The following is a 14,500-nucleotide window of genomic DNA, read 5'->3' as shown; positions in this document are numbered from 1 at the left end:
AGGGCTCAGGTTTTGGCAGATGGGATGTTTGGATGACATTTCTCCCACTGCCTGCAGGCAGGTGGTGAAAGCTCATCAGCCTCAGAGAGGGGTTTTTTTCCTGCTGGTGGTTGTGGGGCAGAGGCAGGCGGGCAGGCCCAGGGCAGTGATGGGCCTGCCCTGTTCCAGGCTCCCTGGACTTTTCCTCACGGCTGCCCCATGGACCAAACGCTCCCTGCAGGATGGCAGGGGTCCAGTGGGAAGGCAGAGGTGTGGGGAAGGGGCTCTGTGAGATGGTCTTGCCCCAGTTTGGCACTGTGAGACAGGCAGCATGGGTATATGTACCTGTCTGTAAGTCCTCATCAGGTGTAATCTAACATCATCCAGAGCTAAGAGACATCCCTGTGAGGATGGTTAATGCACAGATGGGTACAACAGTGCTGCGTGGGGAGACTTCAAAATGCCACAAGTGCCCCTGCTCTGCACTGGTCCAAATCTCTGTAAGCCTCTGCATTTGTGTCCTGTCCTCCTGATCATCAGGGTGGTTTGGCCTCCCTACTTTGCAATAGCCCAGACAGGCTGGAAGAGGGAAAACATTCCTCCCTTCACCCTCCTCTAGGGAGCAGTTCTCCCACCTGAGCCAGGCTGAAGGCCCCATCCTTCCCTGCCAAGCCTGAGCTGCTGGAGACTCTGTTTCTGGCTCACAGCCATCTCTGCAAAACCCCAAATCCTCTCCTGTATCAGCAGCCTCACACACCACATTCCCTCTGCCCACAGACATGTCCTGCACACTGTCCTGTGACAGCCCCAGTGTCACCAGTGTGGCTGCAGCTCTTTGGCTGTGTCCCTGGAGGCTTTGCTTCAGGAAAAGGAGGATTTCGAGTCTCCCAGGGATGAGACATTTCTCTAGGCAAACTGCCTGGCCCATCCTTCCCCCACAGCTCCCCATTTTGTCCCCACATGGCTCAAGGAGCTCTTCTCCAGCCAAGGTGAAATCGAGTCAGTTGAGAGCAAAGAATCACCTGGAAAAAACAGTTTAGACAGTTCCTGGCTGCTTTTAAACATCAACACTGGCTATTTTATACCTTATACATAAAAATCTACTTCTAGCAGAAATCAACAAGGTCCCACTTAGTTTTATTCTTTCCCCAACAAACCTCATTTTTCAATTCCAGTTTTTCAGTGGCTTGAGGAGACAAGCTGCTTCCCCTGGACCAACAGCACCAAAATCACCCTATTTTGGTCAGGCTGGACCAGTCACATTTATTTATAGCAACGTCTCTGTACATGCCAGCCCATAAATTGGTCACAGGTCCCAGCCAGAAAAGGGTGGGAAAACCCCAAGGGTGAAATGCAAGGGTCTCAGCAATTAGGGTATGTTGTATCCATGAGAAGAGCCATGTGGAGCTGGGATCTCCCTCCACTTCACCCCAGGGCTGTGCCACAATGCTGTTCTCCTTTCTCCTGGGATCACAGCGTGCTCTGTGCCAAGGTGCTCCCCAGCTCCTCTTTTCCTGCCCAGTACAGCAGGGTGAGTTTGCCAGGGTCAGCGTGCTGTGGTGACAGGCTTCACCTCATTTGCCATGGCCACCAACAAACTGGGGCTCATCCCAAGGCAGATTTTGGGGAAATGGGGGTGGCCAGGTTCATGTCAGCTCCTGGCATGGGGTGAGCAGGGACCAAGCAGGGCTGTGCTTCCCCTTGGAGGAAACCCCAGCTCAGACAGCTCCTGCATCTGCCTTTGGGTTTTGTGCCATGCAGCTCTTTCCTACTCCTCCAGCGCCAAGCACACAGCAGACACTGGGAATTTTACAGGAAGGTCGTTTTGTGGGAATTCATCCCTTACTGTGCTGTGATCCAGGCAGGTGCCAATGAGAAGCTTTATCAGCTTTGTTCATGCCAGCTGCCTGGCTGTAAGGATTGCAAGGATCTCTTTGGAAATTCTCTGGCTCCTGCAGCAGCGGATCCCAGAGACTGACAGTGTGGTGGCAACTTTCTTTTATGGGATAACATGGTTTGTGGTATTAATCCTTGTGGCGTGGTAGAGAAGCATAAAGTGTCAGTGGCTGGGGTTTCTTTGAGAAAAGGGAGAGGGCTTGAGCAAGCTCCTTTTCTCTTGGGGCAGCTTTTGAGAAAGAACAGCTTTCACTCCTGATGTGGGGAGTTTTCTTCCCCTTGCCCCCCAGATTTCATTACAGTGAAAGCAGAGCATAGAATAAAACTGTGTCCTGAAAAAAATGGGCCTCACAGACAGGCAGCCTTTGTCTGAAGGTGTAATTGCAGGATAAATATGGGATGCAGACCAAGAAATGCAGTCTGGTCAGGCGTGCAGTCTCATAGAAAAACACGACAGAAAACAAGGTTGTCATTTAACACTGTAATGTCCACATGTGCTGCAGCTCTCGTGGGTCCCTCGCTGGCCCATGGGTCTCCCCACTGACCCGGTGTTTGGATGTTTGGATGGTACAGCTGTAGCCATGGACCAGCTCCCTGCAAGAACCACACCAAGCTCCACGATGGAGAGAAGGAAAGGGCTGATCCCGGCCTCCAGCAGAAGCCACTGGGGCTGGGTGAGGGCAGTTGCTGGTGTGATGGATTTCCTTCCCTCCAGCCCCTGTGCAGAAATCCCCTCTGATAGGGCTGCGAGGAGACATGGGGGATTAGCTCGTCCGATCCCATTAAATGGAGCTGGAACAAGTGAGGAGAAGGGTATGGAGGGTCAGGACAGCCAGCAGAGCAGCCATCACTTCTGCCGTTTGGGAGAAACCTCACACCAGGCTGGAAAAAGGCCTTTCTATGGATTTCTACAGACCAAATGGCTTGGCTTCATGGCCCAGCAGGGCTACCTGGGTGTTAAACTGCAGGGCACCTCAGGTGACATTGCAGAGACCTGCTCACCTTGACCGCTCTCTTACTTGGCACCAGCAGCTTCTGCCTCAAGCAAGAGCTGCCTCTCCACAGCAAGTGCAGCCATGCCAGCACGGCCCCTGGCAGCCCTGAGTGCTCTGAGAGGGAGGCAGAGAAACAGCAGGATGAAGCTGCTGTCCAAAGTCAACTCTGGATTAGACTGGCGGGAGGGAATCCTTTCCCAGAAAGATCTCATCTAGAGGGGAACAGCACATCCATCATTTGCTAAAGCTCTCACTGGTGCTACACCATCTTGTGTCACCTGCAATGACCCCAAGGAGAAGCAGTTTTGGCTGGCAGCCCTGTCCCACGGGACACGCCCCCCTCACTGGTCTGGGCTACTTGTGGAAAATGTCTCTCTGGTGACAATTCGCATCACCTCAATGTTCCCAAATTCCCCCCAGAGCACAGCTTCAGCAGGTTGGGAGGTGAGCCTGGAGGCAGTACAGGTTGGACTTCTTTTATTTCCTTATTTTAAACCCAGTTTTAGTACTGTTTTATTTTGGAAAGCTTAGATCTTTTAAAAAGAGGTTTGAATATATATATGTAAATATATATATATTTATATATATTATTGCTGTCTATGAGAAGGAGTGATGCTGCCTCCATTGCAGCTCCTGTTGTGGGCTTCCTGCGTGGTCCATCTGCATGCAGGTACATCCTTGCTCTAAGGCACAGTCTCACTATGACTTTCCCAATCCATGCTTTTCCTCCCAAATCCGTGCCTTTTGTCCTCTAGGGAAGGAGCCGGGCAAGGCCTGGCAGCTGCCAGAGCAGGGTGAGCAGGAGGCCCCTCTTGTGGGGGGACAAACCTCCCCCCAGCCAGCTCAGGGGGAATTCAGGGGCTCCAGCCTGGAAAGCAGCCGTGTCCCCTGTGGCTCCCCGATGCCCGCGGCACCGCGCGGGAGCCCGCGGCTTTAATGGGAGCAATTAGCTCCGCGGCAACCTGCACGGGTCGGGGGCATGTTTTCCCTCTGTTCTGTGACGCTTTTGACGGGAAGCTGGAGGGTGTCCAGGAACAAATGCTTGTGCTTGGCTGGCGGTGCCGCGCTGGAGCCGGCCGGGGCGGAGGCAGCGCAGGTGAGAACGGGCGGCCGTGGCCGTCCCTGCCGGCCTGGGCTCGGCCCAGCTCCCGCTCCGGCTCCCCTGGCCGCTTGTTCCCCGTGTTCCTGGATTTGCCTGTCCCTCCCCCTGAACCCGGCTTTCCAAGCCCCGGAGCGCCTCCACCTTCGCTGGGATGGGAGGGGGATGCTGGGCACTCTCCAATGTCCCCTCTTCGGCTGTGGCAGCTCAGTAGCTACTCACCCCTCCTGCTGCTTCGCAAACAATTACCCTAAAATTATTTTCTCTGCAAAAGCCAACATCACGGTGCTTTTCCAGAGGCATTTACCAGGAACCCGCGTCCGGCTGTGTTCCCCCTCATGCTGGCCGAGCTCTGCGGGCTTTTCCCAGCGCGCAGCTGCGGAATATCCATCTGACCCCGGTGACCGCGCCGCTTTCCCAGCAGGAAGCCTCCAAACAAAACCCGATTCACTGGGCAGCCCCGGGGCTGCTTGTGATGCCGAGAGCTGCCTGTGAGGCGGGGAGGAGGCTGGCTCTCCCCATCGCCCGGGAGCGATGAGGGTGTGCCAAAAAAAACCCCATTTTTGTGTCCTTTCCCAATCCAGCTGGCACCGAGCACCCTGAAGTCACACCTTGAAGCCAGATGCCGGCCGGCCCTGCTCGGAAAAGCTCCGCGGCCGGGGCGGGCGGGCGGATGGCTGCCCCGGGCTCCGGTGCGGCTGCTCCCCGCCGGCCGGCCCCGCGCTCCTCAATGCCGCCTCTGTTCTCCCTCTTGGGTCGAAAACGCAGCTTTTGTGAGCTCAGCCCAGGCGCGGCCCTTCGCCGGAGCCCCAGTGCGTTCCTCCCGGCCGGCAAAGCGCAGCCCAGCTGTGCCCAGCTGCGGTCTCCTTTTGTTTATTTATTTTTGCTTTTGGCCAACAGCTCTGGTTGGGGAGACGGGGGCATGGGGCTGCTGAGACCCCTCTGGGCTCCTCGGCAAGACAACCACTCTCCACCAAAATGCTTGACTTCTCCCTCAGGTGGCTGCCCTAACCCAAAATACCTGGGGGAGAAAAAGAATGAGCTACAAAGGGGGCTAAAAATAGGCATTTTAATTACTGAAATGTGAATTGGAGGGGGTAGCACGGCACTGGGTCACCATCTGCACGTGGCAAACACCCTGAAACTCACCAAGCCTCTACCAGGTTTGGCCACCCACCAGTGCTGTTAGCACTATTTCTGGGGCTCCCAGGGGACACCCACCAATACTAAAGAGAGAGCAGATGCTTTGGACTCGGTGCTGGTGGAGTTTTTTTTAATCAGATAAGTCTGGCCGTCTTTCAGCACCGCTGAAGTTTGCAGTTGTGGGGCTGTGGGGGGGTTACAGCCCCTCAGTGCCTGGGGGTTCTCCCAAGATCATACAGAAGGACTCGTGGTGGTCTCCAGCTAAAACATGACCTCTGTTCTGGGTGTCTCCCTTTGTGGTACGTTGTCATGCTCTGATTTTTGGGCTTTGCTCCTTGACAAGCCTTCCCATCCTTTTCACATAATAAATAAATAAATTCACCTGGTATGCAATTACACAGGAAGAAAAAAGGAAATAAACCCAAACCTCCAAAACCAAGTGTGAAGAGCACCAAACCATAGTCAACTCATTTTGTTTGTTGTAGCCCAAGTGTGGTCCAGGGCTCTGTGGGCAGTCTCCAGTCTGTGCTGGTGTGTGAAGGCACTAAACCAAGAAGGTCTCTGGGGTCTGGGCGGTTTCTGGCACCACAGGGATTTTGTCCTTGCCCTGTCCCAGCTGGCATGGAGGGTGGCAAGGCAGAGGTGCTTGGTCCTGTCCCCGTCTGCTTACTGTCACCCTCCTCTTCCTCAGTGCTGGGGAGGTGGCCCTGTTGCTGACCCCACTGCCTCTCACCTTTACCATTTCCCCATTCTTGGAGAAACCGTGTAACTCAGGCTCTGCAGGACCCTGGGGCCAGCTCTACCAGCACGCTCTGGCTCCCGGGGCTGCCATCTGGCAGCAGCGAGGAGCATTTTTGGGAGCAGGGACCCCCAGGTCGTGTCCGGGCCAGCCGGGAGCACGGCCGCAACCCCTCGTTCCGCCCCGCCGCTGTCGCCCAGCGCGGTTACGTGATCCAGGAGGGCTGTGCCTCCTCCAGCAGGCTGAAGGAGCGGTTGGCCAGCTCCGCTGGGCTGCTGGCCAGCTTGTAGCCAAAGACCTGCATGGCTGGGGCGCAGGCTTCCTGCACCAACTGCACCAGCTTGAAGGACATGCTGAACCGCCACTTGTCGATCTGCTCCGAGGAGTTCTTGCACGTGGAGTAGACGTCGTCACCTTTACGGGGAGCCTGGGTGTTTCTACTGATCCACTCCTCCACCTGCGGGGTGAGGGGCAGCCCGGCAAAGCGGAACATCTCCCGCGCCTTCTGCAGCGGCGCGCGCGCCACGTCCTCGTAGCGCACCAGCATGTAGCGGCCCCGCAGCCAGCCCGGCCGCCGCAGCCCCAGCTCCGCCGACACACGGATGCTCTCGCAGTTGCTCCGCAGCCGCTGCAGCTCCTCCTCGCGCATGGCAGCCTCTCCTTTGGACAGCCACTTCTTCAAGGCCTCGTACTTGAAGGGGAAGGCCACTATGCGTGAGGCCAGGACGGCGCGGGGGTCCCGCACCAGCTGGATGATGCGCAGGTCCAGCCGAGAGTCCTCCACCAGTGGCCGCAGGAACTCCAGCGTCCGGAAGCGCACCGTCTTCAGGGCCACGTGATGCTTGCGCTGGCACGCCTCGGCCGCCAGTGTGATGTTGAGGGGGCCGCAGTGGCGGTTCTTGCAGTAGTACTTCTCAAAGACCTTCTTGGTGCTGGGCGTGCAGACGGGCTCCTCGCACAGCGAGTAGCTGGAGCCCCGCCGAAACAAGAAGGGTGTCAGATGGCCCTCGGGCACCGGTGAGATGAAGTTCTCTAATGTGTAGAGGTCACAGAGGAAGAGCTGCCTGAGGACATCTCGGTAAACCAAGGCTGAGCCCACCATGCTGGCTGCCCCTGTCATGAAGCTCACCGTCTTCTCGACGTGCCAGAGGGGCTCAAAGAGGTAGAAGATGTTGCCCTGCTGGTTGAAGAACTCCCCAACGAAAGAGGAGCCAGTGCGGGTGGTGGCCATAAGCAGGAGGTGCCGCCGTGGGCCAGGGTCTCTGTCACCTGCCAGCTGCAGGGTGATGTTGTACAGGTGGGACTTCAGCTGGGAGAAGGCAGTGTCCAGCTCCTGCAGTGAGGCCAGAGAGCTGTCCTTGGCCGGTGCTGGTCTGACCTCGGTGCTGTTGGCCTCTGCCTGTGCCTGTGGGGACTGCTTCAGCTTGTCCGACACCCTGTGGGGAGACCCAGCCCAGCCTGGAGGACAGCGGGACCACCCCGCATCCCGGCGGGGGATGTGGGGGTTCCTGCTGCATAGGAGCTCAGGACTGGGAGAGAGGGGCTGCAAACCATGGGGTGCCTCAGCTACCCGCTGCCTACCTGGAGATGAAGTTGTTTTCCTTCTCGATGATGACGAGGCTGATGATGAAGACCAGCAGGATGGCATACTTGCTCCTCATCTTCAAGCAGTGCAGCAGCTCCTGGACATTCTGGGGTAAAGCACGTCTGATCTCCATGGGGAGAACACAGGGTCCCTCTTGCACGATGGGAAGGTGTCTTGGGCTAGGGCCTTGCCAGCCCTGCCTGTGGGGAGAAGAAGGCTCAGCATGGTGATGGTTCCCTGCAGGCAGGGTCAGAGGCTGACAAAGGCTTGACAAGAGCTCCTCCCTGCTGCTCCATCCCATCCCCCGAGGAGCAGCTGCCTGAATGCCCCATCAGCTGCTCCTCCTCCTTCCCAAAGTATATCTGCCCGACAGGACCCCTTCCCACGCTTCCACCAGCTGCCCCTGCCCACCCTGAAACCCAATCCCTGCCAGCCGGCAGCTGCCTGCTTGCCGCTGGTAAAAGCCCGCTGCTGCCAGCGAGAGAGCCCCTGGATCAGCCGGATCTTTGGCGCACTGTGGCTCCCAACCTCTGGAAAGGGGAGGGTCGGAGGCTCCGCTGTAGGGCCCCAGTGTGGGGCTGAGCAGCTTCCGCCTTTCCCCTGCTTGGCAGCAGCAGCTGCTGAGCCTCGAAAATGAAACCCAGAGAGTTTTCAGGGATGACGGCGGGCCGGAACACACTGCTGCTGCCAGTCTCCTTCGGGGAGTAGAATGCACCGGGGAAGGATTTTGCCAAAAAAGAAAAAAACCCAAATGATGGTGCAGCTGCTTGGTGTGGGATGCAAAAGCAGACTTGGCATCCCCGCCCAGCAGAAAAGACCCGCCCCCCAGTCTTTCCTTCAGCGCCTGAATCGGGGTGTTTCTGGAAACCGCTCTGAGTTACACCAAACCCACACCGCAGATGGAGATTTTGGGGGCCACAGCTGCTGTTTCGGGCTCTGGGGCAGGTCCCCAGTGTGCAGATTTACACCCCTAGGCCTTGCTGGCCCTGCCCCCTGCCCGGCCGGCCGCGTGGGTGACGCCGTTCCCTGGTCCCGCTTTCTTGGCCAGACTTTCGGTGACTCAGGGAAAGTCTATTTAGTCTTGGCTTGGCTCCGCCAGCGCCATCCCGGCAGCCCGTCCCACCCCTGCTTCTGGGGTGAAGGAGGGAGCCAGGCAGAGCCCCGTCCTTTGGGGGGCCCCGGGGTTTGCTGGAGGGGAGATGCCGTGGCCGAGCCTCGGTATCTGCAGCCCCCGGCAGAGTGGGGAAGCCCTGCCAGGCATTGCGTCACGTCCCAACCTCTTCTGCATCGTGCTCGGCCAAAATGTGCATTTTTTAGCGTTGCTCGCTGACAGCCCCTCGGGCTGGGAAGGAGGGGGTATGGGCAGGAGGGGTGGGATGTGCCCCGTGGGCAGGGCAGCGCCCCAGCCTGTCAGGTTCCCAGTCCTCTCCGCGTAAGGAGATTTCCCAGCTTGAGCAAACCACTCAGCTCCCGAGGCTTGGCTTGCAGCCATCTCCTTTCCAGCAAAAGCTTCTAAAAAGAGACATCCACACCCACGCACCCAGGAAACTCAGGATTTAGTGGGATGCCGGGACTCCGGAGAGCCCTGGTAGCCCCACAGCCCTCCCCCAGTGGTACCCCAGATCCCTCCTTTCAGCAAGCAGCACCGAGATCCCCGGCACACGTGTGCATGCGTGTGTGTGTGTGTTTAACAGCCCTGTTAGTTTAGTTTGTCATCACGCCTCTCCTCGGGGACAGGCCAGCAGCCGGGGCAGGTGCCTTTCGCCAGCCACCCCCCATATCCCCCCTCCTCGGTCGTGCCCCCTCGATGACAGGACTTGTCGGAGTATTTGAGCAACAGAAAGAGAGAGAAAAAATCAAATACACGAAGTCCTCGGTGTGCGGCCGCGCCTCTCAGCGCCTGGGGGAATCGCGGCATCCCGAGGTGATCTGCGTGCCCGCCCTCGCCTGGGGCTGGGGACAGTCCCCTTGATGCCCGCAGCACGCAGGCACAGGGGATGGCATCAACCGCTTCCTCGGACAAATCCCTGCGCAAAGCCAGCCCGGCGTTTCCCCCCTCTAATGCCCCCAGCAGCCTGACCACAAATGAGCCACAGACCAGGAATTATTCAGAGGGATGACACAGAGAACCGTGTCCGGCAGCGCTGGCAAAACCCTCATTTGCAGGCTCGGGGCAGACATAATTCATTAAATAAACAGCCGGCTGCAAACGTCGTGCCTGGGCCCCGCGGGGCGGCAGCGACAGGCGCGGGGGCCCCGTCAGGGCTGAGCCGTGGGGCTGGGGACATGGGGGTGACCTGGTGCGGCTGCCGGGGGCTGCTCAGCATCCTGAAGCTCTTCCTCACTGGGGCCCGTGAGGCGCAGCCCGGCCGGGGCACTGCACAAGCCACAAGCACCCCTTTGTGAGTGGGAACAGAGGGGCTCTGTGTCCCCAGCACGTTCCCCTCCAGGGCTCTGCCGGGATGGGATGGATGAGGAGAACCATCGGGAGGCTGCTGCCACCCCAGGGTGCCCTGCCAGCATCCACTCCTGGGGAATGCACCCTTGAGAGCAGACGGATGGACGGACATCATCCCTGGAGACAGCAGGCAGCGTCCTCTTGCTCTCCATGTCCCAAAGGAAAGCGGAATAATTTCCAGGAATGCTAAACTGAGATGCCCCGGATGGCAGCACCCACGGCTCAGATGGTGCTCCCTGCCTTTTCTTATCCCTCAGGCTGGATGTGCTTTTCAGTTCAGCAGGGGTGGCTGCAATTCCCATTGTGGAAGTGATAACAGGATTTATGGATTTCCTAGATGAGTTAAAGCCAGAAAAGGAGCTTTTTATGGGTGGTGTTGGGGATTTTGTTCCCATGCAAATGTGCCCAGGTGGGATCTACCACCTGGATTAAGTTAACTTAACCTTGCCACAGCAAGAGGGAAGGACTTGCACAGTAATGGAGACACCAAATCATTCCAGTCCACTGGAGCAAGCTGTTCATGGGATGGATGTTCCCACGGGTGGTGCAGGTGGGGTGACAAGAGCAGAGGCCCTGAGAGGAAGGAGGGACAGGATGCTTCCATCACCCTTGTGGAGGGCAGTCCACAGGACTGCCTGACTGGAAGAGCAGAGCAGGGGTTTTCAGCTCAGTTTTGGGAAAGGAAAGGTCTTACACAAAGCCTTGGGGCTCTCATTCCCCAACTCTGGCTGCCCTGAACCCCCACCAGGTAAGATCCAGGAAAGAAAGATGCCTGTGGCTGGCAGGGGCAGCCAGCTGGAGGTGAGACTGGATGAAGTCACATTTTCCTCTGGTGATTTAACAGGCAACAACTGAGCTCTGGACACAGAAACGCAATGAAGCACCCACGTGGAAGAGTTCCCTCCCTGCCTGAGATCCTTCTGTGCATCCAGCCCCCACCACTCCCATGCATCCCTCCGTGGAAGCCCACAGTGACCTGCGGCTGAGCTTGCTGCGCCCAGCGCTGCTGCTGCTCTGAGTAATTCCCTCCAGCTTCATCAGGCTTCCAGCAGACCCTCGGGCCAGCAAAACACAGGAGCGGAACAACAAAGAGAAAGAGCACAGGCTTATCTGCTCTCCGTGCCGCTCTTTGTCTGCAACCTGGGAAAAAAAAAAAAAAAACCTCTCTGTATTTACTCTTTCAATTATTTCCGCTCCCAACTTCCTCCCGAGGCTGGCTTTGGGAAACATGCCACCAGAGCTTCCCACTTTGCTTTCATCTCCCAGCAATTTTCATCCTGGTCCTGGCTCTCCTCCAAGGCATGGCACAAGCACAGCACTGCCTCGGTTTGCCCTGCGGTGCAGCTAAGGAGCCTGTCCAGGCAGGTATCTTTTGGTTAAAAACATCTAGTCAAGCCAAAAAAAAAGAGGGGAAAAAAGTCACCTCCTACCATGTTTATAAAGTTGCCGAGAATAGTCACAAGCCTCATCAAACTGAAGCCTGGGAACTGCCCATTGGAGGAGAAAGTTGGGAATGGAAAGTCCTTCTGACTCAGAGATTACACTCAGGAGCAGCAGCAGGAGCAGGTGTTGGTACAAACACTGAAATAACTTTGTTTTCATTGCACGAGCTCTCCAACTCCAGGGGCATGAGGTTGTCTCCAGCCTTTACTGTCCCCCCTGCTCTCTGTGATGACCCAGAAGAGCTGTCCTTGCTCCTCATGTCCCAAAAACCACTGTGCAGGAGGGATGTAGAGGCTGGTGAGGGCACTGTGATGTTGGTGACGGGACCAGCACAGGCTTCATGGCCAGGACAGACCGGCCTTTTCTCTCCCTCACCTTGGTGGTGTCCAGAGAGAGATGTTTCCTCCTGACCCAGCAGAAAGGAGAGCTGCTGCTCCTGCCCCTGGTGAACCCGATGGAACTCAGAGACATCAGTGCTGGGCCTGGGAGTAAAACACGTGAATCTGCCAGGCAGGGACCAGCCTCTGGAGTTGGATCTGGAGGCCAGGACCCTGCTAAAACACCTTCAACCTTGAAAGCAACCTGCTGGAAACCACAGACAGGGCTGGGCCGGGGTTTGCAGCACCACCTGCAGCAAGGGTAAGCGACTGAACGCGCCCAACTGCTGGGCAGCGAGGGGGGCTAGAGAGCAGACCACCAAGACGGGTGAGAGGCTGCCTGGCCCTGTTTTCCTGGCGCCGGTGGCACAATGCCGGCTGCTGTGCGTGCCGGCAGACCCTGGCCACGCTGTGAACCGCAAATGCCCGTCCCTGCTTCAATGAGCCCTTTCTTTGGGGCGCAGAGCCCGCGGTCCCTCCCACTGCCCCTGCCCCTCACTGCTCCACGCTCGCCTGGAAGCTCCTCCGCCAAACCCACCCCCAAAAGCAGGGATACCGCGCTCTCTGTGCCTGCCTCTGCTCCTCTTTCAGCCCGAGACAGGCATCTGTAGCCCTCCAGGGATGCAGAAAGGACTGGTGGCAGGAGATGTTGGCCGTGGGGACAGTGACCTGTGCTCGAGTCAGCACAGGGAGACTGCGGCTGTGAAATCGAGCCGTACGCCGAAGCAACGTGGCAGATGTGGGAAAATTGCAGAGTTAAATCCCTGTCCTGGTGCAGTGTTGTAAATCGTTGACTGTGGAAAAGGAGACGCTTTCCTTCAGGCACCACGGTGCAAAGGCGGTGGGGTGTGGGCAGCTCTCCCCAGCGTGGCCAGGAGGAGCTGCTGGAATCCCGCACGCACTGAGGGGGACTCTGCTGGGATGGCCTTTCCTCCGGGGTACCCCCACGCCAGCCAGGTCCCGGCTGGGGCCGTGAGGGTGTCAGAGCCCCAGCTCCAGCAGAAAGGTCGCTGGCTCCCGGGTGCCGGCAGCCGGCCTAGGGCCAGCGCGCCCCGGTGGCCCCGGGACAGGAGGGGAAAGGGTGCGAACAACTTTCCAGTGCTCCCTAGTAGGGGCTGACAGGACGGATGATGCAACCCAGGGATGGTTGTGAGAAACTCTCCTTTTCCAAAGTCTCCTTCTGTCCGCTCCTTTTCCGCGCTCCGCTCAGGACGGAGGCTCGGCGCTGCCGCCGCAGAGCTCGGTCTCAGTCTCATTCCACTGATTTTTTTTTTTTTTTCCCCGAAAGAAAGGCACGGGGAGAGCTGCTGAGCAGTCATGTGTCGGGAGGACTTTCGGGCGCTGCGATCCGGCTGTCCGCCGAGGGGCGGGAGGCAGGGGAGGAGGGGAGGCACCGCCGGCGCTGCCCCGCTGCGGGAGCGGGCGGCGGGGGCCCCGCACCGAGACAAAGGAGCGGCCGAGGCCGGAGGGAGCACAAAGGAGCCGGCGGAGCCCGGGGCCGCCCCGCGGGGGGATGCGGCCACCGAGCCCCGGGCTCCCCGCCGGCCCCGCTCCCCCTGCCCGGGGTGGGGGGAGAGCTCGGGGCCGCGGCCCCTCCTCGCACGCCCAACTTCAGCAACTCCCCGCAGCGCCGGGAAAGACCCGATCCCCGCCGCCATCTCCCCCCCGCCCCGGGGCTCCCGCTGCCCATCGCGCCGGTCCCGGCCCCCGGCTGCGCTCCTGCCCCGGACCCCGCGGTCCCGATCCCCGCTGCACCTACCCGGCGGCGGCCGCTCCGCGGGGCGAGCTCGCCCGGTCCTGCCGTGCGGGAGGAGAGAGAGCAGCGGGTCCCCTGCTTTTCTTCACGGTGCTGTCATCCTCCCTCCCTCCCTCCTTCCCCTCTTCCCTCCCTCCCCTCTTCTCTCCCTCCCTCTCTCCCTCCCCCCTTCCTTCCTTCCTTCCTCCCTCCCGGGGCAGCGGCGGGAGGAGCGGTCCCGGCCTTGGCCGCGGGTCCCGGGGCGGGGCCGGGCAGGGTCCCCGGGCCAGCCCCCGCTGCCCCCACCCCGACACGCCACGCCGGGAAACCGGGAGCTGTGGGCCCCAGCCTGGGGATCGCTGGAAGGGGCCGCTGGGGCGGGGAAAGGGGGGAAGTGCGGTCCTGGGAGCCCACAGACACCCCGCGAAATTGTCCCATCTGGGCCAAGATAGTCTGCTCCCGGGCACCACGGCGTGATTTGGGCTGTAGGCTTCCTGCCCAAAGCAGGGTCACACTGGGATGGTCAGGGCTTTATCCTGCAAACCTCCAAAGATGGAACTAGCACAGCCTCTCTTTGCTCACTGTTGTACTGGAGAAATTGTTTCTTCTTCTTTCCAGTCCAAACCTCTCCTGCCCTGGCTTTCACCATGCCATCATGTGAGGAACCTGGTTCTATCTCTGTGACCACCTTGTGGCAAGGTTCCTCTTTGTTATCCTCAGCTAAAACTGGCTTCAAGGTCAGCACCTTTCTTCTCAACCCCCACTTTGTCTCCATACAGGAGCTGGGGTAGGGCTGGTCCCACTGTGGTGTGCTGTGCTGGTGAGGTCACATCTCTGTGCTCCTAGAGGGCAGGGAGTGAGAGCGTCCTACTGGGAGCAGCCCAGGAGCATAGGGAGACACCGGCTGTCACTGTCCCTGCAGGGCAAGCCTTAGGGTCTGGAGCATTGTCTTACAAAAATGAGTATTTTGCCTGAAGTGCAGAAATTCACCCAGCTCCCTCAGAGCTCTGTAATGTTAGACACCGACAACATCTGGCTCTGCAGGCAGAGA

At 58.7% G+C, this 14,500-nt stretch overlaps 1 protein-coding gene across 3 annotated transcripts; it reads right to left on the bottom strand.

Annotated features, from left to right (window-relative positions):
- Positions 1-5,007: 5,007 nt before the first annotated feature.
- CHST3 (carbohydrate sulfotransferase 3) lies at positions 5,008-13,587 on the bottom strand. 3 transcript variants are annotated; one of them, XM_063406313.1, is made up of 5 exons: positions 13,474-13,496; positions 11,713-11,819; positions 10,871-11,034; positions 7,433-7,636; positions 5,008-7,287 (listed from the first exon to the last, which is right to left on the bottom strand). In XM_063406313.1, exons 2-5 carry the CDS (start codon positions 11,806-11,808, stop codon positions 6,057-6,059), a joined length of 1,695 nt encoding a protein of 564 aa, XP_063262383.1. In that variant the 5' UTR covers positions 11,809-11,819; positions 13,474-13,496; the 3' UTR covers positions 5,008-6,056. The 3 variants fall into 3 exon arrangements, with proteins under 3 accessions (XP_063262383.1, XP_063262384.1, XP_063262385.1); XM_063406314.1 differs by lacking the exon at positions 11,713-11,819 and having other exon boundaries at positions 5,015-7,287; positions 13,474-13,587; XM_063406315.1 differs by lacking the exons at positions 10,871-11,034; positions 11,713-11,819 and having other exon boundaries at positions 5,017-7,287; positions 13,474-13,585.
- Positions 13,588-14,500: the final 913 nt, after the last annotated feature.

This window comes from Prinia subflava, chromosome 9 (genome assembly GCF_021018805.1).
Source record: "Prinia subflava isolate CZ2003 ecotype Zambia chromosome 9, Cam_Psub_1.2, whole genome shotgun sequence".
Classification (NCBI taxonomy): Eukaryota; Metazoa; Chordata; class Aves; order Passeriformes; family Cisticolidae; genus Prinia; species Prinia subflava.
The sequence above is the reverse complement of the archived record's forward strand: the minus strand, read 5'-3'. Positions and strand labels throughout refer to the sequence as shown.

Coding starts and splice junctions, on each gene's coding strand:
- CHST3 (XM_063406313.1), bottom strand. CDS start 11,808: ATGTCTCTGAGTTCCATCGGGTTCACCAGGGGCAGGAGCAGCAGCTCT. Junction 7,637..10,870: donor CGCAGCAAGCTCAGCCGCAG/GTCACTGTGGGC, acceptor TTCTCCCCACAG/GCAGGGCTGGCAAGGCCCTA. Junction 7,288..7,432: donor GAAAACAACTTCATCTCCAG/GTAGGCAGCGGG, acceptor GTCTCCCCACAG/GGTGTCGGACAAGCTGAAGC.